At 31.2% G+C, this 23247-nt stretch overlaps 3 protein-coding genes and 1 non-coding gene across 7 annotated transcripts; 1 reads left to right on the top strand and 3 right to left on the bottom strand.

Moving 5' to 3' along the window:
- Positions 1-1235: 1235 nt before the first annotated feature.
- LOC118030003 (bZIP transcription factor 44) lies at positions 1236-2615 on the bottom strand. Its single transcript, XM_035034022.2, has one exon. It carries the CDS (start codon positions 1962-1964, stop codon positions 1455-1457), a length of 510 nt encoding a protein of 169 aa, XP_034889913.1. The 5' UTR covers positions 1965-2615; the 3' UTR covers positions 1236-1454.
- A 7368-nt stretch (positions 2616-9983) lies between these two features.
- LOC118030002 (mitogen-activated protein kinase 7) lies at positions 9984-13278 on the bottom strand. 4 transcript variants are annotated; one of them, XM_035034021.2, is made up of 3 exons: positions 13125-13278; positions 11885-12311; positions 9984-10906 (listed from the first exon to the last, which is right to left on the bottom strand). In XM_035034021.2, the coding sequence occupies exons 2-3, from the start codon at positions 12305-12307 to the stop codon at positions 10223-10225; spliced, it is 1107 nt and encodes a 368-aa protein (XP_034889912.1). In that variant the 5' UTR covers positions 12308-12311; positions 13125-13278; the 3' UTR covers positions 9984-10222. The 4 variants fall into 4 exon arrangements, with proteins under 4 accessions (XP_034889912.1, XP_034889909.1, XP_034889910.1 ...); XM_035034018.2 differs by lacking the exon at positions 13125-13278 and adding an exon at positions 12531-13118; XM_035034019.2 differs by lacking the exon at positions 13125-13278 and adding an exon at positions 12527-13118.
- Positions 13279-17022: 3744 nt separating this feature from the next.
- On the bottom strand, positions 17023-17094 carry TRNAH-GUG (transfer RNA histidin (anticodon GUG)). The gene has a single exon. It is a non-coding gene; the product is annotated as a tRNA-His (tRNA).
- Positions 17095-19895: 2801 nt separating this feature from the next.
- LOC118030001 (uncharacterized) lies at positions 19896-23202 on the top strand. Its single transcript, XM_035034017.2, has 7 exons — positions 19896-20610; positions 21063-21660; positions 21811-21933; positions 22028-22093; positions 22206-22271; positions 22409-22468; positions 22639-23202. Exons 1-7 carry the CDS (start codon positions 20468-20470, stop codon positions 22753-22755), a joined length of 1173 nt encoding a protein of 390 aa, XP_034889908.1. The 5' UTR covers positions 19896-20467; the 3' UTR covers positions 22756-23202.
- The last annotated feature ends 45 nt before the right edge of the window (positions 23203-23247 follow it).

Raw genomic sequence — 23247 nt, forward strand, 5'->3', positions numbered from 1 at the left:
TTTATTTTATAAAAAATAAGCACAAGATAATATAAGTTTGTACAAATTTTAATTTTAAAGAGCTTTTACTCGAAGAATATATTAAAAAATAATATAAATCATATCTTGAAAACAACCATAAATATTTAAACTTTTAAATTAAATTGATTTTTTTTTAACAAAACATCCAACAAGGGGTAGATACTCTTAGCTAATACTGGATGTACGTACGCCTAATTGTTTGTGATTAACTATTCTAACGTGCACTCAATACAAAATTGATAGAATAAAAGAACAAGAATCCAAGATAATGGTGTACACTCAACCTGTTTAAATAATAACTAATTAGAGAGTTAATGAATTATCAAATCTCGTAGGTCATAAAATCTTAAATACTCAACGATCACAGGTTGATAATGTCACCGGTTATATATATCCCATTACCTCCTGTCTATAAAATTGATAATGTCACAGCTTGTCTGAGGAACTTCAAATAATTGAAACGTGTTTGATTTAATTGATGGAAGCTAATAAAAGTTAATAATCAAGTTGAATTTGCCCATATTTTTTATAGAAATAAAAATTAGCATTGCCCATATTCAAGGATCAATTGGCAAAAAAAAAAAAAAGAGGAACAATCGTATGAAATTGACTGAAAATGAAGTAGATAATACCATTTGACTTTCAATGCCAAACACACACATGGAGAGAAAAAGGGGTTATCTCTCTCTAGTCTCTTCTAAAGTGGCAAGTTATCATTAATCAAAGCCATTATATAGTCTCGTAAACTAAAGTTATATTTATTTTTTTGTTTTAAAAATATTTTAAAAAAAATTAATTTTTTTTATTTTTTATTTTATTTCAAGTTAATATTTTTTTATATTTTTAAATCATTTTAATACGTTAATATCAAAAATAATTTTTTAAAAATAAAAAAAATATATATTATTTTGATATATTTTTAAGTAAAAACACACCTTAAAAAACCATCATAACCACACTATTCAAACATATTACCTTCTATCTCTTCTACATGTTATTTCATAATTCTTGAAGATTTGCATGGAATTATTGCGTTTTAAAATATTTATTTTTTAAAAAAATATTAAAATATATTTTTTAATTTTTTTAACATCAAACCAAGCTATTATTTCTAATTTTAAATAAAAATAAATAAATTTTGAGACTTAAGAACCAAGCTACTATTTCTCATCCACCATGGACACTCTTTTTCTACATCAGCTTTCGAGCACATCTTACAAAGTTACCTTTAGAGGTCAACAAGCCATTAAAAGAGGTTATCTCTCCGATCATTACATAAATCAATTCACCATGACCAGTTACAATCTTTTCAAAATCAGATCCTGCTACAACCTTTACATCTTCTATTCACCATGGCCAGCACAAACACAACATCAAAAGAAAATAAAAGGGATAAAAACATAAACAGCATCCACATTCCCACCTAAAAAAGTTCAATACATAACCATGTCCATGATGGGTTGATTCACATGGAAACTAGCATTATTCCATGGATTCATGAAAAAACCATCACCAATCTGATGACTAGTCGCAGAAACAGAGGCAACAGCATCCTCGGGTTCAAAAAGACCATCGCTAAAGTTGGCATATTCAATAATTTCATTGAGAGAGCCCAATCTGTGGCTAAGCTCAGCCATTTGGGCTCTGAGGATAGAGTTCTCGGCTTCGATATGCATGTAAAGCTGAGAGACAGCATTCATCCTTGTCAGGATCTCATTATTTTCCCTCGCGAGCTGACCAAGTTGTCCCGTGAGGTCATCCAGGTGTTTCTGTTTCTTCATTCTGGATCTTCTTGCAGATTCTCTATTGGATATCATCCTTTTACGCTTCCTTAGGTCCATAATTTGCTGCGGATCCTCTTCAGAACTTGAGTTCCTCAACATGGCTGTTGACCCTGAAGATACCCCACTAGAAGAGGCCATTATATTCTTCCCTTGACACATAAAACTAGTTCTAACAATAACAAAATAACAAGCAGAACAACAATACAACAATACAACAATACAACAAAATTGTAATTAACCCCGGACTATATATGCTTGATAAAAGAGAAAGCTAGCACAGGACCAAGAAGATGACTATTTTCAAGTTGATTAAGATGCTAATGGAAGATGGTTGTATAGGGATTCAGAAGGGGTGATGGAGTTCATGAGAAAACGTAGAACCAGTAGAGGAAAACAACAGAGAAAGATTGAACAAGGTGAGTCCTGCGTCTAAGAGTAGAGTTTATCATAAAACCACAGAGGAGGATTTCACAGAGGACAGGAGTCATGAAAACTTTGTATTCTCAAACATCAAGAAACAGATGTGTTAAGCATCAAAATAAAACAGTACATAAAACAAGAGAAAAATCGAAGAAATGTTGGAGACAAGCACAGATTTTGTGTATTTTGTGAAGAAGCCGGTTTTTCTTCTTTTTTGTGTGCGCGTGTGTGAGAGAGCGCAAAGCAAAGGCTTTATAACCTTATCAGGATCATCTAGAAGGGATGATGTATGATTCCGGAGAGAAAAGAAGGCTTCGGATTTTGAAAACAAGGGAGATGAGGATAAGAAGGAAGAGAGGTTTCTTGGGGTACTGGTAATGGAATTTATACACTGAATTGTACTTGGAAGAAATTATCTCAATTATACAGGGCATGTATGTCCGTGAGTGTTCGGTGGTTTACTTTTTAAAATTGTGTTTTTTTTTAATATTTTTAAATTTTTTTAAAAATTAATTTTAACACTAACATGTCAAAATAATTTAAAAATATAAAAAAAATTAAATTTTATTAAAACTTCAGTGTAAACACAGCTCTCTGGGAACGAAAGAAAGGAAATCGAGTAGGTGGTTTTGAATTAAAGGAAGGAAACAGTGAAAATAGTAGAAGTGGGATCCTGGTCTTGCATTGCATCGAATGTTCATGCGCACGCGCAAAATTAAAGATAATTACAGGGTAACAATTTTGACCAGTTGAAGTCAATCATTAAAGATTATCTAAAAGCTTATAATTTATTTAAGGATGATAAACATAATTTATTTTTATTTTTATATTATTTTGATGTGATAATTTTAAAAAATAAAAAATATATATTATTTTAAATAAAATTATTACAACAATATCAATAACAACGGTGAGCTTTACTTCTGAATTAAATTGATCGTACTTGTTTATTTACTCTTAATTAATTTTGATTAACATCTTTTACTCCTAAATACAACCAAGTGGCTTCATTTTATTGGAGGAAGAGGAAGCTGTGGGTACAGTAATGTGTCGTGTGCAATCTCTTAGCCGTACATCTGCACGTGCATGGTGTCAAACCTCTCAGTACTAGTGGTGTCCTTCACTTTTTGAAGAAAAAAAGATAGGCAACTTGCAGCGACTGCCTGCCTGCGGGATATTATGCTGTTTTTCATGTGCGGTGGTACTTGTTATTTTTTTTTATATATAAATAATATTTTAAAAAAATAATATGTTTTTATATTAGTATATAAAATATTTAAGAAAATTAATTTAAAATAAAAAATATAGATTTTTAGAAAACATGAATTTAAATATGTTTCCAAATAGCATCTCTGCTCGTGGACACCATTTTTTCGACTTGCGTGGGCTGCTGCATCCATTTTAGATGCATATATGATTTTGGTGGATGATAAATTGTTTTTTTTTTTTTTTTAATAATATATTAAAATAATTTTTTTTTTGAAAGAATTTTTTTTTAAAATAAAATATAAAAACAAATTAGTTACAGTCACTAAAATTGAAACTAACTGGCTGATTCAATTCGAAAACAATTGAATCACGTATTGATTAAACAAGTTTAGTTTTTATAAAAGTAAGGAAATCAAAGTATCTGACAAAACCTATTTGAACAGGCTGGGTTTTTTAAATACCAGTCAACCAGCTCTGATAAATATTTTATTTTTTCCTTAAAAAAATTATATTCATTTATTTATCACCAATATAAATAATTATCGCTACAAATGATTTTTTCTCCGTTTAATATGATGTAAATTTAATATTAATATATCAAGAAATTTATAAATAATCAAAGAGAACAGATTATTTTCAAATTTGCCATAATCTTTTATAATATATTTTTCATAATTATGTTATTTTATATAGATTAAAGATTTACAAAATAATAATAAGATTAAATTCACCAATGTTCCTCGGGTCTTGTGACTTGGTGTTTGATTCTAAACCTTGGTGATGATAATTTAAAATCTAGAATGTTTAGAAATATATTTTTTTGGTGCTTGGATAATGAGCTTAATCAAATATTCATGTGATTAGATGTAATCTATATAGTAATGAAATGTGATCTTTTAGAGCAGAAATCCTAACACTCACAAAACAATTTTTTTTAGGTGGATTTGGGGATACTAGAATGGTTAATTCGGTATTTTTAGAGAGGAAAAATATAATAAATATGCAAATGAGGATTAAATTTTAATAACAAAGTTGTTTATTCTTGTTTTGGTATGAAATGAATGCCATGTAAAAAAATAGTGTGTATGTTGAGAATGGAAAAGGTGTGAATTATTTACAAAGGTGATTCATAAGTATTTATACTCTATAAACACTATTTTTTTGTTTGAAGGAGAGGGGTAAATAGTCATCTTATCATTTTAATATTAATGAGAGATAAATATACCTTACACAAACATTAATAAAAAAACAAATATTCTTGATATAAACATTAATGCGGGACAAATATCTCTTATATATGTATTAATAAGATAAAAATATGGTAGGACATACGAGATTCTTGTACACCTAGGAATGCATATTGAGTAGGATCCAATAAAAAAGGATGGTGCTTTATAAAAATAAAATAAAATTCAAGGGAATAAGTATTGATGCTAGGCCACAAAACCAAGATCGAAAGGAGTTATGACTTGCAATGGGTCTAAGAATGTTGGGAAACATGAATGTGTTTAAGCGTGAGGCCTAAGCACATAGAGGGTTGGGTGGGCTCCCAACTCCTATGCTCTGGCGCAACACTCGAGCCCATGAGGGCACTGGGCATGCACCCAACTCTTGGGCTCAAGTGTGTTGCCTAAATAATCAATAAATATGTTAATAAGAAGATTGAAATTAGATTTGAGAAATATATTTTACCTTTTTATTTCAAACATCGCCCCTTTTTATCATAAAATTGTGCTCTTAATAAAAAAAAAAAATCAATGTAATTCTAGATTTTTTTTATTGCATGCACATACCAAACTTTAAGTTTGTAGTTAATTATTTTCTTGATGGTAAAAATAAATTGTTAACAACACTTATACCTTTGTTTGCTTTGAAAAAATTACTGCTACATCCCTTAGCTTAGCACAATGAATCAAACAAGTTATACAATACACTATAAGTTTTGGGAAATTATTTTTTTGCTTCTCAAACTTTTTTTTTATTGCATCCCCTTGTTTTTTTTTTTTTTTTTTATCAAATTACTAATTGATTTCTTATGATTTGTTAAAAAAAAATACGATTAAAAAATATAGGATCAAAGTATAAAACACCAATCATAAATTAGCATGGAAAAGTTCTTTTTGATCCCTCTAGTTTTTGAAAATTTTATTTTGGTTCAAAACTTCATTTTCCTCATTTTCAATTATTTCTTTTTAAGAGAGGAGAGAGAAAGTCATCAAATTAAAGTGATATAGAGAGAAATTTTTTAATTCACCATAATTTAATGAAAAAAATAGTTGATTTTGGTGTCAACGAGTTCTAATTGTCAAAAAGAGTTGGATGATAGTAGTTTTTTCACTATAAACATGTCTCAGAATATAGATCAGGTTGTGTTTAGATTTTTTTTTATTCAATTGATTTTTTGAGTAATTTTATAGTATTTTGAGGTTGGTAAGTGGTTTATGCATTTTTTTTATGGTTGTTATTAGTTGTTTTGGGTTAAAATGAGTTAAAAAATATATTTTTAGGCTAAGTATCTCTTTTGCTTGATTTTTTGCCACCATAGTTGTGGCTGAATTATAGGCTTATAGACAATGTATCATCTATTATAACGAATAAATCAATGACTTTTTTAAAAAAAGAAAGGTGTGGAAAACATCTAATCTATGTTAAAAAAAAAAAAACAAAAACAAAACAGATTAACCTAGATATGTTCAAGCTTAAGTTTCTTGCCAAGTGTGTGGGCTTGAAAAGTTATGCTTGAAGCACCAAACTTTTTTTTTTCTTTCAAATTTTTATTCAAAACCTACCTTTTATGTATTTTTTATCATTATTTTTTAAATATAAATTTTAATTAAAACTCACCCTTGTACAATTAAATAAAAAAATAAATTTTAATTATTAAACTTGATGAAGGCTTCGGCCTATGTAAAGAGTTAGAAATGTTATTCTGATTTGATCCCAATTAATCTAAAATATCATTGTCTCAATATCTTTTTACAAATAAAATGTTGGATTGAGATTGCTATAATTTTCTTTTTAAAAAGGCAAACTGGATTTTGTTTTGATCAATTGGGTCAACATTAACATCTTTGTTTTAATATTTATAAAAATAAAATAAAATGACAGTGTATATATTTATTTTTTTACTCAAACCTAGTTTTGACAATTTCAACCAAATCATAATGAAACCTGATAAATTGGATGAGTTATATTAACTCAACTCCCACACGACTTAAATCACACAATTTAATTGATTAAAAAAATAGCATTATGATATTATTGAAATTTATTGGGGGCACATAAGCCTTATTTTATATCTTCATTTAAAAAATGCGTTGACAGTAGTGAAACATTTTTTATGTAATTTTTTAAAAAAATTTAAGATGCAGGGTATGTAACTGGTTAAAAAAATAAACTAATTGGCTTTGCTATTTTTCTTTCTCATTTACTATAAACTCACTTTTTTTTTGGGTACTTTGTCTTGTTTTTATCACTGTAGTTTTTTCTTCTTCCAGTTCAGTTTTTTCACACTCATCTTGATTGATAATTGGCTTTATAGCTTGATTCAAATAGCTTATAATCAGGTTTCTGCATTGTCAAATAAACATGGTTGGCGCTGGATTTGAAAAAAATAGTTTTGATTTTTCATTTGATAAATAATTGGAAATAGAAGGACTGGAATTGAACTTGAGAAAGAAAAAAAACCCCCCTTCTTTGTAACAAAAAGAAAACCAGGTACAAAAATCTAAAAAGAAGAGAGGAATAAGTAAGGAAAAGAAAAAAAGAAAAATTGACAAAAATTAAAAAAGGAGAGAGTTTAGCTTTACCCGTCAAAAGATTAGGTTATGTTTGTTTTTATATTTTAAGAATGTTTTTTAAAAAAATTAAATTTTTTTTTATTTTTTTACTTCAAATTTAATTTTTTTTAATGTTTTTAGATAATTTTAATACTTTAATATTAAAAATAATTTTTTTAAAATATATATATATATATATATATTATTTTAATATATTTTAATATAAAAATACTTTAAAAAACAGCTATATTTTCAAAATTTAAACATGCTCTGAGCCTTCAAAAAAAAAAAAAAAAAAAAAAAAAAAAAAAAAAAAAGATCACGAGAGCGCTACTAACACCTCGAAATCCATACCTGCGGTAAAGAGCGTGCAACATAGCAGTTAGCTACTGCAGTATCTACTTGGAGATTATGATTTTATTCAATAATAGAAATGAATAAATTAATCATACATGTGAGATTTTTCAATTACATTAATTAATTAATGGATGCTCTTAGGAAATATGTTGAGAAAACCCTTATAAATCTCAATTTTCTTAACCCAATCACATTAAAAAATTTCTATTGCATAATTAAAAAAAAAGAGAGAGGAAATTTGTCCATTGACCAACATGAGCCGTGTATTAATAAAATTTATTTAAAAAGTATAATAATAAATTTTTTTTTAAGTATTTTTTACTTGTAAATATATTAAAATAATTTTTTTTAAAAAAAATTATTTTTAACACCAACACATCCAAATAATCTAAAAATATAAAAAAATATTAATTTAAAATAAAAAAATTTAAAATTTCTTTTAAAATACTTTTAAAATACAAAACACCATGAACATCTTTCTCATTTCACTAGAATGTTAGATAGAAAAAACACTCCCACAACAACTTGTTCTTGTTCTTATAGTATTAAACAAAAATATATATTTTTCCCATCACAATTGCTTCAAAATCCCTTTGCCCGTCAACTTGCAAGCAGATTTCCTGAATTTACATCGATGGTTTTTCCTAGTTTGGCGGCTCCCATCCAGCCATCCACTTGAGCTATACTTGCGTGACGTGAGCTAATCAAATTGCCCTTTTGTTTTTTCTTTGCGGTCGCTTTTATTTTCAGGAGTGCTTTTATTTTGTAAAAAATATTAAATTAATATTTTATACTATTTTTTATAATTTTAACACGTTGATATTAAAAATAAAAAAATATTTTAATATTAGATGGAGGTTAGGTTTTACTTTTTGATGGTGTCCTTGACTCTTTGTAGTAGCGAAGGTAGGAATTAAACTTTTTATGCTTCATAGAGTAGGGAATCTCTAGTTGAATGACAGGATAAGATAGAGAGGATGGCGAGGGAAGGCTGGTGGGCTAAAATCATTCCAAGTTGTTAATAGATAAAGTCAAATTCTCATTAAATATTTGGGCAATAATATATACCAAAATATTAAAAACGTATCAACTTTAGGAATTAGATTGAGAAAAGTTTTAGTTTAGGGACCCAATTGAGAATTGGACGATAGGAGGGGGACTGATTTGAGATTTCCCCTGTCCTCCTGCTTAACCACAATAAGTGAAAATGATAGCACAAAATTAGTTTTTTTTTTAGGAGTAATAAATTCTAACACTTTATCTTTTATGTTTAGTGGGCGAGTTCTTGACTTTTGAACCATAGAGTAAGGGATAATGTTTTCCTATTAAATAATTATAATAAAAAAATTATTTTTGTTAGGACTCGAATATTGCTTTATTAAAGTAAGCTGTATAATACGCAATTAATAAGTTCATTAATATAGTTTTAGGAAAATTGATTATTAGGATTGCACCCAGTTTGATAGAAGTTCAATTCCATGGGGAGTCTGGACGAATGACCAGCCCTCCATGATGTATGAGCTGAACATGGATTATGACTTGACCTGGAAGCCAATCGTGGGTGAATAGTATGTATGTTTTTTCGGTAAAAGCAATGTTTTTACAAATTTTATTTTTTAACTTGAGTTTTTTTTAAAATTTTTTAATATATTATATTAAAAAAATTATTTTATTATATTTTCAGATGAAAAATATTTTAAAGTACAACTATTACTTAAATTTATCCCTGTGGAAGCTTCTCTGCAATGATTTAGAAGGGACGACTATTCCCTGATATTGCAAAACCAAGGGAATACAGACACACACAAGTGGTTTAGTTTGAATGCATGCATGAACAGCATAAAAAACTCGATTATGCTTGCAAACCTTGATCGAGTTTTTATCCAAAAAGACTCCAGGTTTATGCTTCATCGACGGCTAGTTGCCAAAGGAGCACATGTATAATACTGCTTCCAGACTGAGGCCTGGTATTTCTTGGTTGCCAAAGGGCAGCTTTATGGAGGCCAGGCTTAAGTGAAACAAGTAAATTGACGTTTTACTGAGTACTAAAACAAGAAATAGCACATTTCCAAATGTTACAAGATCAGAATTTGTGTTTAGAAGGGTGCCTTAACAGAGCCTCACTGTCTTCATGTCACATCACTTTAGCGTTTTAAACAATTCATCACTTCGTAAGAATGTGCAAGACCAAGTGATGTTTTTGTCCATTAAAATGGGTTGCTTCTAGTTTTCACGTGCAGCTTACCGAATTACGAACTGAAAGAAAATTGTTTTGGGAGCGGGGAAGAAGATGAAGATTAATGGTAAAAATAAAGGATATTACGAGTCAGAAGGTGAAAACTATGAAACATCATGGTCCTCGTCACCAGTTCTATACAGACATAAAAATATTGATGCATCAACATTATCGTAATATTCCAAATCAAGATGTCTGCATTGCTAGATATATTTTATAGATCACAATAAATGATGGCATGCCAATTTACAATTTACAGGATGCCATAGTCCGGCTCAGAAACTCAAAACTAATAAACAAAATGTCCAAACAAAATCTTGGTAAATATCACGTACATTCTCTCAACGCCATGCTTCCAAGTGGAAATATTTAACTGATCTCGTAGACACACTAGAAAAAGGATTTTGAAACATAATCTATCTACGAGATAACACAGCTTCAGGGTGGTAATGAAGCATCTCATCCCATATCATCTCCCTAATCATATGTTCCCCAAGATTCTCATCTATGTCAAGATTGATAGGAACCTGTGCTGGTGGGTCGCGTCTTGGATCGTACAGCCCTGATATGTAAGGGTGTAGAAGTGCTTCTGTCACTGTAATTCTCTTGCTAGGATCAAACACCAGCATCCTTTGCAACAGGTCTATGGCCAAAGGATCGGCATGAGGGTACAGGTGTGAGAGATGGGTTCCCCTTGTATAAGGAAGTGTTTTGATGTACCTCCTGGCTTTTGGGTTGTCAATGAACTCCAGATCAGTATCATTTTGGCTCCCGAGGACACTGACAATTAGCTTCAGCTGGTTCAGACATTCTGTTCCAGGGAAGATAGGTTTGCGGCCAAGAATCTCAGCAAAGATACATCCGACAGACCAGACATCAATGGAGGTTCCATAATTGTCACAGCAGAGTAGCAGCTCAGGTGCACGATACCATCGGGTAACAACATACTCAGTCATAAACTGTTCATTGCCTCTGCTTGTTCGTGCCAGCCCAAAATCACATATCTTCAGGTCGCAGTTAGCATTGACAAGGAGATTTCCAGGCTTCAGGTCCCGATGAAGAATGTTGGCAGAGTGGAGATAATTCAGCCCACGTAGCAACTACAATTATTTATGAAGATTAGATGCTAGCAGAACAATACTGAGAAGACAAAAAAAATGATTGAAAATTAACTAGTGGCATGCATGGCATCGCATTTAATCATTATTCCAGATTATTATCGTTGGTTATGCTATGTCAAAGCACAGCTATCAAGTTCATTCAAAAAGGAACATAAGCCATTGTCATTGTTTTGCCAAATTCATCAACATCTTCGCCCTCAGTCTTGTGTTGTTCATTAACAAATAAGTAACTCAGTTGAGCTTGCAGCCAGAGAAGCCAACAGGGAATGCTGAATGCGAGGCATTTCTTGCTCGCAAGGAGAGCAAAACATGGGAATCACAGAAGGCCCTTGTTTTAATGTAAAATGAAGAGAACACCCTCACATCCTGCCCTGGCACCCAGTGAGTGTGTTTAAACATGAATCACAAAATTCTGCAGCATCGAAGATTTAAATCAATTTTGCTTGAACCATAGCTTCTCTCTCAAACTTTCATAAGATGATGAATCCCATGGTGTTAACCAAGATTAACACGTGATAACAAAGAATGTATGAGCATGCATTTTCTTCCAAAGTCTGACATCTACTGGGGTGGAATTTTACAATTTAAAGACATGTAGATACAGCTCATAGACCAAAAGTACCAAATATAACAACTATAGAATGGTCAGCTTCAGCTTAATCAGTTTTCTCTGTGAACCATAAAATCATAATTGTTCACAATTGGTATGATTCTTTCTTAAATAAATTTCACTTTGTAACCATCTAATACTGTTTTCACTAAAATATTAATCACCATCTCCTGGCACAACATGAAATTACAACATATGATTACAGAGATAAAATGCAGCCATAATTCCCAGTGAGAACACTTTCCGTCAAATAGACTGTGCATATTAGCAAGAAATTGACATCACAAGACGGGTTGAAAGAATGAGAAACTTCAATACCACTACCACTTGAGAGAGAGAGTATTTACCTGAAATATAAAATACTTGCAATGATCACTGGAAAGTGGTTGAGAGGACTTGATAATCTGATGCAAATCTGTATCCATGAGCTCATAAACCAAATACACATCCTTGAAACTTGTTCTATGAATAGGCATCAAAACATCCTTCAGAGCAATTACATTCTCATGCCGGATATGTCTAAGAAGCTTCAACTCTCTCAGAGTCCTCAAAGCATCAATCTTGTTCTCAAACACATTATTGATTTTCTTGATGGCAACTTTCTCATTTGTTTCCCGATTAATCGAGGAGCATACAACACCATAAGCCCCTTTACCTATAGGCTTAATTGGAACATACTTTGAATCAAGCTCAAATACATTGTGCCACATAGAGTAATATTGCTTCCCGCTTGGCCTAATTCCATTTGGAGGCTCCACTAAAGTTGCCATTTCCCTGCAAATTGTCATTAAAAACTCTTAAAACTCTACAAAATCTCATCAACATTCACATAAAAGGAAAACCGATTCACTTACTTACCAATTAAAGCAAGAAATCTAATCAAATAAACAACTTGAAAAAAACTAGAGGCACAAGAGCCCGAAAATGATCCAAAACGAGCCATAGCAAATATACAAACAAAGGCTTAAGAAAGGATGTGGAATTGATACTTGCCGCAATCTTTGATCTTTTGAGATCACCTGGTTGCTTGTAATGTTATTCTCTGTGTCAAAACTTCTTTACTTGCTACAAATTTAATAAAAAAAGAATAGAACTCCCACTTTTAACTGATTCCTCCAAGAAAAAAAAAAAAAAAAAAGGAAAGCAAATTCCAAAAGCAGCAAAGTCTTAAAACTTCCAACTCCAATTCTTGCTTAATCCCTAAAATAAACAAAACCCAACAAATCCTCCTCCAAAATCAAGCCAAGAATCACATGATCACAATCTAACCAAAACCCCAAAATCCTTTCCTTTTTCCCTCTACACACAACCAAATCTCAAAACTCTCAAAACCCAGAAACCAACCTGCCTTCAAATAAGAAGCCTTTAAAGAAAAGCAAGATATTTTCCATAATTCACCAGGATTGGAGCTGGAGATCTTATCTATATAGTGAAAGTGATAAAAACTGATCTGATCTAACAGGGATTTGTTGGATACTCTATCTTGTCAGGATTAGACCAAGGGGGGAGGGCAGTGGTGAAAGACGTGAGGTGACACAAAAAAAGACAGCGACAACGTAATTTGCTTTGGGTTTTAGGAAACTTCACCTCTCACTTCATGCACTAACAAATATGCAGATATATTTGCGATCAGTTGACGGCTTAAGTTTGGCTATGGCTCCGGCCATGGCTCCTCCGTGTCTTTTCTATTTTATATTGGAAAAGAAAGACTAGGTCTAAAGGGTAACGTCTAAATTTATTTTTATTTGACAACAAGTTTCCCAAATTTGTTTTACAAAGAGTTGAGATATTTTATAATACTTGTAATGTGAGTATCATCTAAATAATTTTCATATAATGATAGTTTTATATTAACCAATTTCCTTTTTTCTGTTTAAATAGATTATAAAGATTTAAGATGTGCCTGTTTTAATTTTTTATTTTTATTTTTTTGCATTTATTATAGGATAAAACCCTCCATGGTATAAAATAAAAAAATAAAAAAAATTAATTTATACTATTAATATTGTGTTTTTTAGCTATAGTGGTGACCTTACCATTAAAAACAAAAACAACAGCAAAAATAAAAATATGCTTAATAAAATTTTGTTTCTTATGTATTTTGAATTCTAGTGACTACTTTATTTTTTAACCATAAAATTGACATTTTAAGATCAAGATTTTAACTTCAAATTAGATGAATTCTTTCATAAAAAAACTAACTAGGAGTTCATTTATATATTATAATTTCATCAAAATATATATAAAAAATATTCCTATTATAAAATTAAAAAAGAATTAATTTTTTAATGAGATTTATTCTGGTAATTTTTATTTTAGTCAACATGAAGAGTATAAATCTTAGATTTTAATTATCGAATATATTATTTTGAATTTTGTACAAGAAAATAAATTCTAAAATACCTTAAAATCCAATATGCTTCTCGTTTAGAAAACGATAAAAATATTAGAGAACCATCACAAATACGTTTTTCTTCCACTAGGAGCAACATCAAGTGGTCAAGAGGGAAATTTGAGGAAAATGACAAAGAAATATGAAGCTGAAGTAGCTGATGAGTGAGCCAAGCTTAAGAACCCAAAATATATACAATATAGCTCATGGCCCAAAGGGCTCTCATAGGGATAGGCATAGTTTTGAACGTGGAAGATATGACTTTGTTAATTTGTTTGATAATATCCGCCTTTGCTTTTCGTTTAATCAATTAAATGATTAAAATTTAAAAATTGTGAATGTTTACATATTAACTAACTCTTTTTTTTCTTTTTTTTTTCTTATTACGACTCTCCTCTGCTGTTGTGTGTGCATAAGTAAACGTCTCTAGCCACCACGTGGAAAGCAGCCAGTGTAGCTGGCTGGCTTTCCTTAATTTGCCAATTTGACCCAACTCCAGCATTTTATTCCTTTTTCCAACCTAATAATGCCTTGGATGATTGGATTGGATTGGATTGGATTCATTAGAGAATTAGTATCTAAAATGCAAATAAAAGTGAAACAGAAATAAGAAGTTTTGGAAAAATAGTATATTTTTAGATGTCATGATTGGAAACATGAAAAAAAATTAATTAATGTTACTTTTATTTAAATTTAAAACTAATTGGTCAATTATTTTATTAAACTGGTTCATTAGACCATAAGAAAAATTACATAACTATCAAAACTAGGGCTTTAAGGTGAGATTTTTAGAATCTAAAGATCCAACGGTTAGAATAGCGATAAAAGAAATGACCTCTAGAAACTCCTGTAAATATTTAAGTGAGATCTAATGGTCTGATAAAAAGTTATGGTTCTTTTCAGCCATCATTGTAGTTTGACATGATCAGACTTCTTTTTAAGCTTACACCTGTCTCATTAGTCCATAAATGGATATGCTAGGTCATTTATATAATCTATCCGGAGTAAATCTCTATATAGTTATGGCAGATTTATACTTGACTACTAAAAATCACCCATTAAAATTACTATGTGAACAATAACTTTTTAAAGTCAGTTTTTTTTACTTACAAGTTGGGCAAAATGTATACAATTATTTTTAAAAAATATTTGAAAAAAAAATCATAAAATTATAATTTTTATGTGAAACGATCGACATGTTATACAATTATATCCAACTGGCCTAACAGTTGATAGTTGTCCTATTTCAAAAGCATGACATGTTTAAATGTCGCTATTTTAAAGTGCGACAAGGCTTAAGAATAGTAACAATTAGTGAATGTCGTGTTTTAGAAGCGCGACAAGGTGAAAATATGTTTATTTCACTAAATCTTTTTCACATAGTATTATTCTATCAAGACTTTTATTTTATTGTGCTAATTTTAAAAATGATCTGGATTCATTGGGTTTAAAACTCCATTACAAAATTAATTTGATATTTTTTTAAGTTAAAAACATTTTTAGAAGGAATTATAACATAATTCCAAATAAAAAAAACAAAAGATTCTAACCAGGAGGTAAAACATCTAGTTAGTTTGTATTACGGATTCTCAGTTTTAATAATTATTATGATATTTGCGAATTTGTTTTATAAATTTGTAGACTACTAAATTTCACTTTTTGTCACAATATTATATATTGTTATTTGATTCAACATCTTTTCGACACGCTTTCTAATATTAGCTAAGCATAATTTGAATAAAAGTTTTGGTACTAATAATGATGCAATACATGGAATGGTAAAAAGATAATCAAGGTGCATTGCATCCTTTTTCCTCCATCTCTCTGTCTGATTGGGCGATATAGTCTCCTGTGCAGTTCTCGTCTAGGCTGCTGCTCTCAAGAACAGAGATACGAAAAGAAGAACAGGACAAAATTTAGAGAGGACACTATTATATTTTAAATTTGATTTTTAAAAATTATTTATCTGAGTTTTATAAATTTTAGAATTATTAAAGATTTATATATTTTTTAAATTTAAAATTTATAAAATTAATTAAGAAACATGTATACATATATTTATTTTAATTAAAAAATAAAAAAACATGACAAGTGCCTAAATGATTTTAGGTTTGGTAAATGACGGAATTCGGTAGGGTGGGTGCCTAAACACACGTGGATTGTCTTTGTACAATGTTTAGTGGATTGTCTATGTACAATGTTTAGGAATAAAACATTAAAACTAGCAAACCCGTGCATGCTACACTAAGGTGGGATCAAAACACTTCTAATGTAAACACAAGAATGTCCAGCCTCTGATTAATTTCTTGGTATTATTATTATTAAACATGTTCTTGTGAGTTCAACTTTAAAATATTCTAATCATCTTCTTATCTAATTCAAATCTTAAATTAAATTATATAATTTTTTTATGTAATTCAATTGACTTAACAAATCATGTTAAAAACAAGATTTGATTTTTAATAAAAATTTAATTTTTTTTAGACGTGTTTATAGTAAAATCTCATGATTATTGGACTTTTTTGTATCGAATAGAACCCTTTAACATAAAAAACAATGAGTTTTGTGGATGATTAAATTGATAATTTTTTCTATCATTTCTGTTTTTCAAGTGATTTTCTCATATTTTAAAGTATGGAAAATGAAAAAAAATAAATTTTTGAATCAAAATAAAAATTATTTAGAATTTTATATTAGACAAATATTTTCTTTATATTTATATTTCAGTTATTTTTCTTTTAATTTGATAGTCTTACTATAGTTTCAAAACTGATTTCATTTAATTAGGCTATAGAAAGATTAAATTGAAAGAAGAAAAGATTAAACTGATTTCATTTTTTTTTGTTTAAAAATATCTTAAAATAAAATTATTTTAGATTAGTCTATTCAATCCAATACTCAAGGAAGACTGGTTTTTATATCTATATATAATTACAGCTGGAAGCAGTGTAACGGCAGCAGATGCTGTGTGATCTTCCTCCTGATAAAATTTGTCCTGAATAATTAAGCAGTATTCAGAGACAACACATTGAATGGGCCACGCAATGTGGGTTGGCCCGAGCCCAACAAAGAGGTTAAAATATAAAAACATTTTGTGGCTGCTGGGATTCGAGCCCAGGTCTCCACGGCCACAACGTGGAATTCTCACCACTAAACTACAGCCACTTTACGCTCTTTATCTTCGCTAAATTATATATCAATAATATAAATACCGCAAGAATCATTTTATTGTTGAACCTTGGCTATTAATTACATTACACCACCGTGTCAAATTGTGAAACAGCTACGTATGCTGCTGGGGTAGATCTGTGGGAGTAAAACCAAATGATGTGATATTTAAGTGAGAAGCTTCTGTAACACCAAGGGGGCCATGGGCAATGTCTGAACGAGAACCACCAATTACTGTAGCATATGCAAGGTGAGGTGAGGTGAGGTTTTCTGTAAATTAAAATGAACAAACATAAACAATGATATATATTTGGAATGAGAGAGATTATGGTCCACATGATAATACAGGATTTCCCTTCCCTAAGCTAACAAAAAAGAAAAAGAAAAAGAAAAAAAGAGAGAGACTAAGGGAGCATATATTCTTTGGCTTCAATGTTGCCTTGTCTTCTTTCAAACATCTTTACCTTTTCAGACCGCCTTTTCAAGGCTTTGCTGCAAGAGTACAGTATGTTACTTCCTATTTTAACTTTGTTTTTTTTGTGTTGCAACAAGGTTGAAGCAATTTCTACTTCTTTCGCATATTTTACAATAAAAATTAGTACTTCATTCCCAAAGAATATGCCTCTCCACTCGCGTGGAATTCAACGTCACATGCATTGTTGTTTTGATCTTTGTTACATCTATAGAAACTTGAATTACATCTTACATTGAGCTGAAAATCGTTATGGACAATATTAATTATTTATTCATACACACATGAAAATCAATACATAAGTTCATAACAAACTGCTCGTACTATATTAAAATAAAATTACATGGTATCTATTCATAGTAGATCATAAATCATCAAAGAAAACTTAGCAACGACGTACCCAAAATTTTTTGACCATCCAAGAAACATTAATAATTTTTTCTAATACCCTTTACCCCGTACCGCGATACACACACATATATATAAGTTTAATTCTTCCTTTTTGAAGGCAGACGTGCTAGCAAAATAAAAGGTGGTAATGAAACAAATTCTTGGGAATGGAAGTCGGCAAAAACTGGAAAAGGGTCACGGCCAGTAGATCATGGCTGCAACTCCGATGTTCCTCCATTTTCTTTTTGTTACATAGAATTGGCATGTTAATATGTGTATGTGTTTTATAATGTTAGAACTGTTTTTAGTAATGTCGAAGCATAATGCATCCAACGTGGATTCCGATTGGGTGCCTAGGTGTATGCAAGTGGATTAGACAGACTAGGTTCTCTCAATTAGATTTTAAAATTCCAGCTGACCTAGCTAGAGCATCCATACTGTTGGCTTCTTGGAATCCCAATGGGCTTGCAATAGCTGGAAGGGAATTTGCATAATATAATGTGATTTATATGCTGTTTCTTTATATTTATATAAAGAATCCAGTGTTGATTCAAATGATCATTTCCGCTGGTGTTTAAGGATTTCTTTTTTTGGTCAAGTCGAAAAGTAATGGAACTTGACACTTTACCAAGAAATATTGGAACTAATTATACATAAGTTAAGTTCAACTCGTTTCATTAATATTATTATTGTGGAGAATATATACTAATCATTTGATTGTTTTATACTAAGAAATTAAAGTTCGTCCATGTTAAGCTTCGTACTTGAACATGGGGAATAGATAAAAAAGACTAAAATAAAAAAGAATAAAAAGACTGGAGAGGAGCAGGCTGGAAAAGTGCAGGAAATGAAGGGAAGGCAGCGACAAACTTGCCCATAATGTAATGTAAATTAATCTCACATATTCCCGATCACCTTTTCCCCCTAGGCTCACTTTTCTCTGGTGCTCTTGGATTACCTCCAGGCCTCTTATTATTTGTTAATCAAGAAACATTATTATATTTAGCAGCACCATAGACTTTAATTATTTCTGATCCCTCTACATGACAAATATATAAATTAATGAACATTAGGGTTTCATACTCATCAACGCTTCTGCTTCCTCTCATGGTTTAACACAATGGTTAATCATCAAATGGTAGCATTTTACAGGATTATGATTTCCTAAAATTAATCCCAGTTCTTTTCCAGCACTTTTTTTAAAGGAAAGGATAGAAAAGAAATGAGTCTTGTAAAAATAAATTCTTAAAAATAAAAAAAATATTATTTTATTATATTTTTAAATAAAAAATATTTTGAAAAACAATATTTATCATGACATTAAACATTTCCTCTAATTCTACCATTACTATTTAATATTTATACCTCCTGCAAGAAAAGAAAGCACATTAAGATCAACTAAAGAATGAAAAGCAAGCAAACCCTAGCTAGCTACTATTTAATATTCATTCCTTCGTCTCTCTGCTAAAGCTAGCTAGCCTCGAGCAGATTTCAACAGGCCCAAAGCCCCCACACTTACCAATATACCCCATCATTCATTCTGTTTGTGTTACGAAACCTGTTATATTTAGGTAAAAAAATAAAAGTTAACTTCGTAAAACTCGATGGATTAATTAATGATTTAACTCACAATTCAATTAACCTGTTTCACACTGAGTTTGATTTTTTAATATTTTTTTAAAAGTTAATATTATTTTAACAATATTATTTTAATTCAATTTAAGTTAATTTGTATAGTTAATAACTTAGTTTTTAACCTCGCTGAGTTTGATAACTCCGAGGAAATGCAAATGTCGACGAGGACCCCTTCACCGCACCTCATTATCACCCTATAAAATTGCCAGAGCTGCATCTCTGTATTGAATCCCTTTCCCTCTTCTCAGTGGGATTAGAGGTTTACTCTTCATGTTTGTGGCAGACCCTCTTTTTCATTAGATATATGATTGAATAATAAAAAATAAAATTAATGACTATATACGCACTAAACAAAAGCTGCTATAGAATCTTAGTTTTTCTTGTCTAAGTTTTGCTATTATTACACAAGTGGGGAGCATAAATATTGCGAGTTTAAGGTTTGCCATTATTTCCCCCTACCTTTAGGACCTTTGCTTGCCTTTCGCCAAAACAAGGGCAGATTATGGTCTTCTTCAGTTATATAGCACCCTTTCTCATGCTCGCTATGTATCCAGAGAGTGCAGAAACCTTCATCTAAATACGATTTCAGAGCAAAGTCAAGCTGCAAAAAGTTTCTTCTTTAAAGTGACGAACAAGCTAGGTAAACCTCCGAGGGAGAAGAAAGACATGGTTTTTGATTTCTTTGATATGCATGCTACTTTAAATTTGAGACCAGGAAGTGAAGAGAGAATATAACTGAGGAAAATAGATAAGTAAAGGTAAGCAAAGAGGTTTTCGTGGGTGATTCTTTCAGTAGAAAGTGAAAGGTTATGAAATCATCCCAGTTAATTTATTAGGATTTTCTACGGATTTTCAAGTCTAAAAAGTTACATAATGGAGCCTGGAAATCTCCACCTCCATCATCAGTTTCAAGAACAGTTTACAGGATATTATTCTTCTTTTTCATCACAACCTGCTGAGTACAGTAAGGTTTCAAGCATCAGTGACTTGAACCCAGAAGCTGCAGGCATCATTTTGTAAGCATACTTCTCCTCCCGCGATAGAATTCTACTTGTTTATTCTGTTTGGATACTCTACGAAATACAGATATACAAGCTTCTATATATATTTTATGGATTTTAATGAAATATATACATAGTAGTACTCAATCTTTGATAGAGTCATTTTTAAAATGATGGCTAGCTACTTCCTCTACAAACTTGAGGCTTTCTCCTAGGTTTCATGCTGCAGCTTTTGATTTCTGGAATAGGGACTTGAAAAGGAAGAAATTAGGTAGTTCACTGAAAGTTAGGCAAGCTTCAACTTTATTTGACAACTGTTTCACCTTATTAATCTTCGAAAGGCGCTTTCTCTGATATTGCAGTTAATTTTCTAGGGTTTGTGAGCATGCAGGTAATCAGAACCTAGGATGATGTTACTCAAAAAAGTATTTATCATAATCATTTGTTTCTCTAACATGATCATGCAGAAATATTAGCAGTAATACCCACAACAACTATCTAACTGACTGCATCCCGAATTCAAGTGTGTCTTTGCCACCTGTTTCCATGACTCAAGGATTGAGTTTCTGCCACGCATCTAGTTTCAACCAACAATCTGCAGCCGGTGAATTCCTTCCGGGAAAGACCAAAGAAGAGTTCCCAGACTCTTTTTGCAAGCTGAGTGACATGATGCACACTAGCTCTAATGTAGAGGAAACAGATTTTATGTCATCAAAATACAAACACCAAAATTCTCATGATCTAGGTGAAAATCAATGGTCTCCCAACAGCTTTTCTTCTCTTCAACATATTTTTTATTCTAATGCTCAAAATGCAGAAAATCTGCAGAATCTATCTGCTTGTAGAAGATATAATTTTAGCCATATCTTGCCAACTATCAATATCTCAAAGTCAGATTTGTGTTCTTCATTAGTATCAAGTTCTTTGGACTTGAACTTACAAACCATGGATCTCTTATCAACAAGTACTTATGATGGTGACACCAGTTCTAGCCAGTCTTCAGAAAATACTCTCGATCATTTCATGCGAGAACTTAAAGATAGCCCTTCAAATAGCTACAACAAAGTGGGTGTCTTCTCTACTTCATGATCTTATTAATTTCAGAATTATGCCGATTGTGCCTTTACTAGTAATACCCCTTGCATCGTTTCATTACTAATGATACACCTCATTTCCAAAGCTATTCAACTGAAAAAGGTTTTCTTTATTGTGAAGACATCAACATTTGAAGATGGAAATGGGAGAAAAAAGAGACCTAGCAGTGTTTCTGAGTTAAATAACTTCCTTGCTGAAGCTAAGAAGAATCGGCCTGCGCCACCATCCTGCCCAACTTTGAAGGTGATGATGATTTAAAGCAGTAGTAATTTAACCTTGATCAATTCAGTTTCCATTTTAAAATCTAGTTTAAACGTGGAATTGGATTTTTAACTAGGTCAGGAAGGAGAAACTAGGGGACAGGATTGCAGCTCTTCAGAGGCTGGTGGCACCTTATGGCAAGGTAATAGTTAAATATGAACCTGGCTTATTCTCCTGCTAAGGAATGTCTAAAGAAATACATTACAATATCAATATGACCATGGTTTTGTTTTGGGGCACTTTGTAACTTGCAGACAGACACTGCCTCTGTATTGACAGAAGCGATTGGGTACATACAATTTCTGCATGACCAAGTGCAGGTGATTTATCCCTCTCCAAGTTTCAGTTCATAGTATAAACTTTCAACCTGATAACATACTTCCTCTCTTAACTCAGCTTGATAAACTGGTGGAGTTTGTTCTTATTATTAACTTTATTTAGTCCTTGATGCCAACAGACAATGAGCGTACCGTATATGAAGTCATCAAACATCAACCCAGCTAGAACAGCGCAAGCGGTAAGACACACTTCTCCTCGTAACTATACGTACCTTATTAGATCATAAATGACATCTACTCTCCATTGTACCAAATATATCTAATCTTTTTTCGAAGGAAAGGGCTGTGAACCATTATAATCATTTGATTCTATTAATTTTTTATGTGATCATCAATCTGTTTTTATCAGTGTTCAAGTGAGGAAGATGGGAAGGGACAACAAAAGAGAGATCTTAGAAGTAGAGGCTTATGCCTTGTGCCCCTATCTTGTGTATCTTTCTTTAACACTTGCGATGGCAGAATCTAAAGATCCCCAAGGAAAGAATTGAAGATGGCATATGAGAAGGAAGTTTGATGACTTCATGATGGGCTCAAGGCTGCAATAAAGAAAGGTTCTCCATGCGAAATGTTTAGTTTTAGTAATGCAACTGCTGTGATTAATTCATATATGGAAAGAACAGGTGTTTATTTTATCAGTTTGTTCCTCGTAAATCCGCTTCCCTTTCAACTAATTGGAAGCCTACCTTAGTTTGATATTATTTGTGAGTCAAGGACAAATAAATCTCTGAATATCTAAGTCATTCTTCAAGGGATTGATACCAAGCTTGTTTGGTCTCAGAGTTCATGCTTGCCTAGCTTTTGTGTCAGACTGTTCTTCATAACAGAGCAAATGCTTTAAAGGATATTGGAGTCTTACATCCTATAAACTAAGAAGGGATATTCTTTTCCCTTTGGTCATTCACAGTAGACTGCTAATAGATGTTCAGATGTTTTTCCTTGATATTTTGTATAGAGCATT

This window comes from Populus alba, chromosome 5 (assembly GCF_005239225.2).
Source record: "Populus alba chromosome 5, ASM523922v2, whole genome shotgun sequence".
NCBI lineage: Eukaryota > Viridiplantae > Streptophyta > Magnoliopsida > Malpighiales > Salicaceae > Populus > Populus alba.

Excerpts from the sequence above, each read along its gene's own strand:
- LOC118030002 (XM_035034021.2), bottom strand. The coding sequence starts at position 12,307 with ATGGCAACTTTAGTGGAGCCTCCAAATGGAATTAGGCCAAGCGGGAAG. Across the intron at positions 10,907-11,884 it reads GCAAGTATTTTATATTTCAG|TTGCTACGTGGGCTGAATTA; the intron begins GTAAATACTCTC and ends AAATAATTGTAG.
- LOC118030001 (XM_035034017.2), top strand. The coding sequence starts at position 20,468 with ATGGAGCCTGGAAATCTCCACCTCCATCATCAGTTTCAAGAACAGTTT. Across the intron at positions 20,611-21,062 it reads GAAGCTGCAGGCATCATTTT|AAATATTAGCAGTAATACCC; the intron begins GTAAGCATACTT and ends ATGATCATGCAG. Across the intron at positions 22,094-22,205 it reads TGGTGGCACCTTATGGCAAG|ACAGACACTGCCTCTGTATT; the intron begins GTAATAGTTAAA and ends TGTAACTTGCAG.
- LOC118030003 (XM_035034022.2), bottom strand. The coding sequence starts at position 1,964 with ATGTGTCAAGGGAAGAATATAATGGCCTCTTCTAGTGGGGTATCTTCA.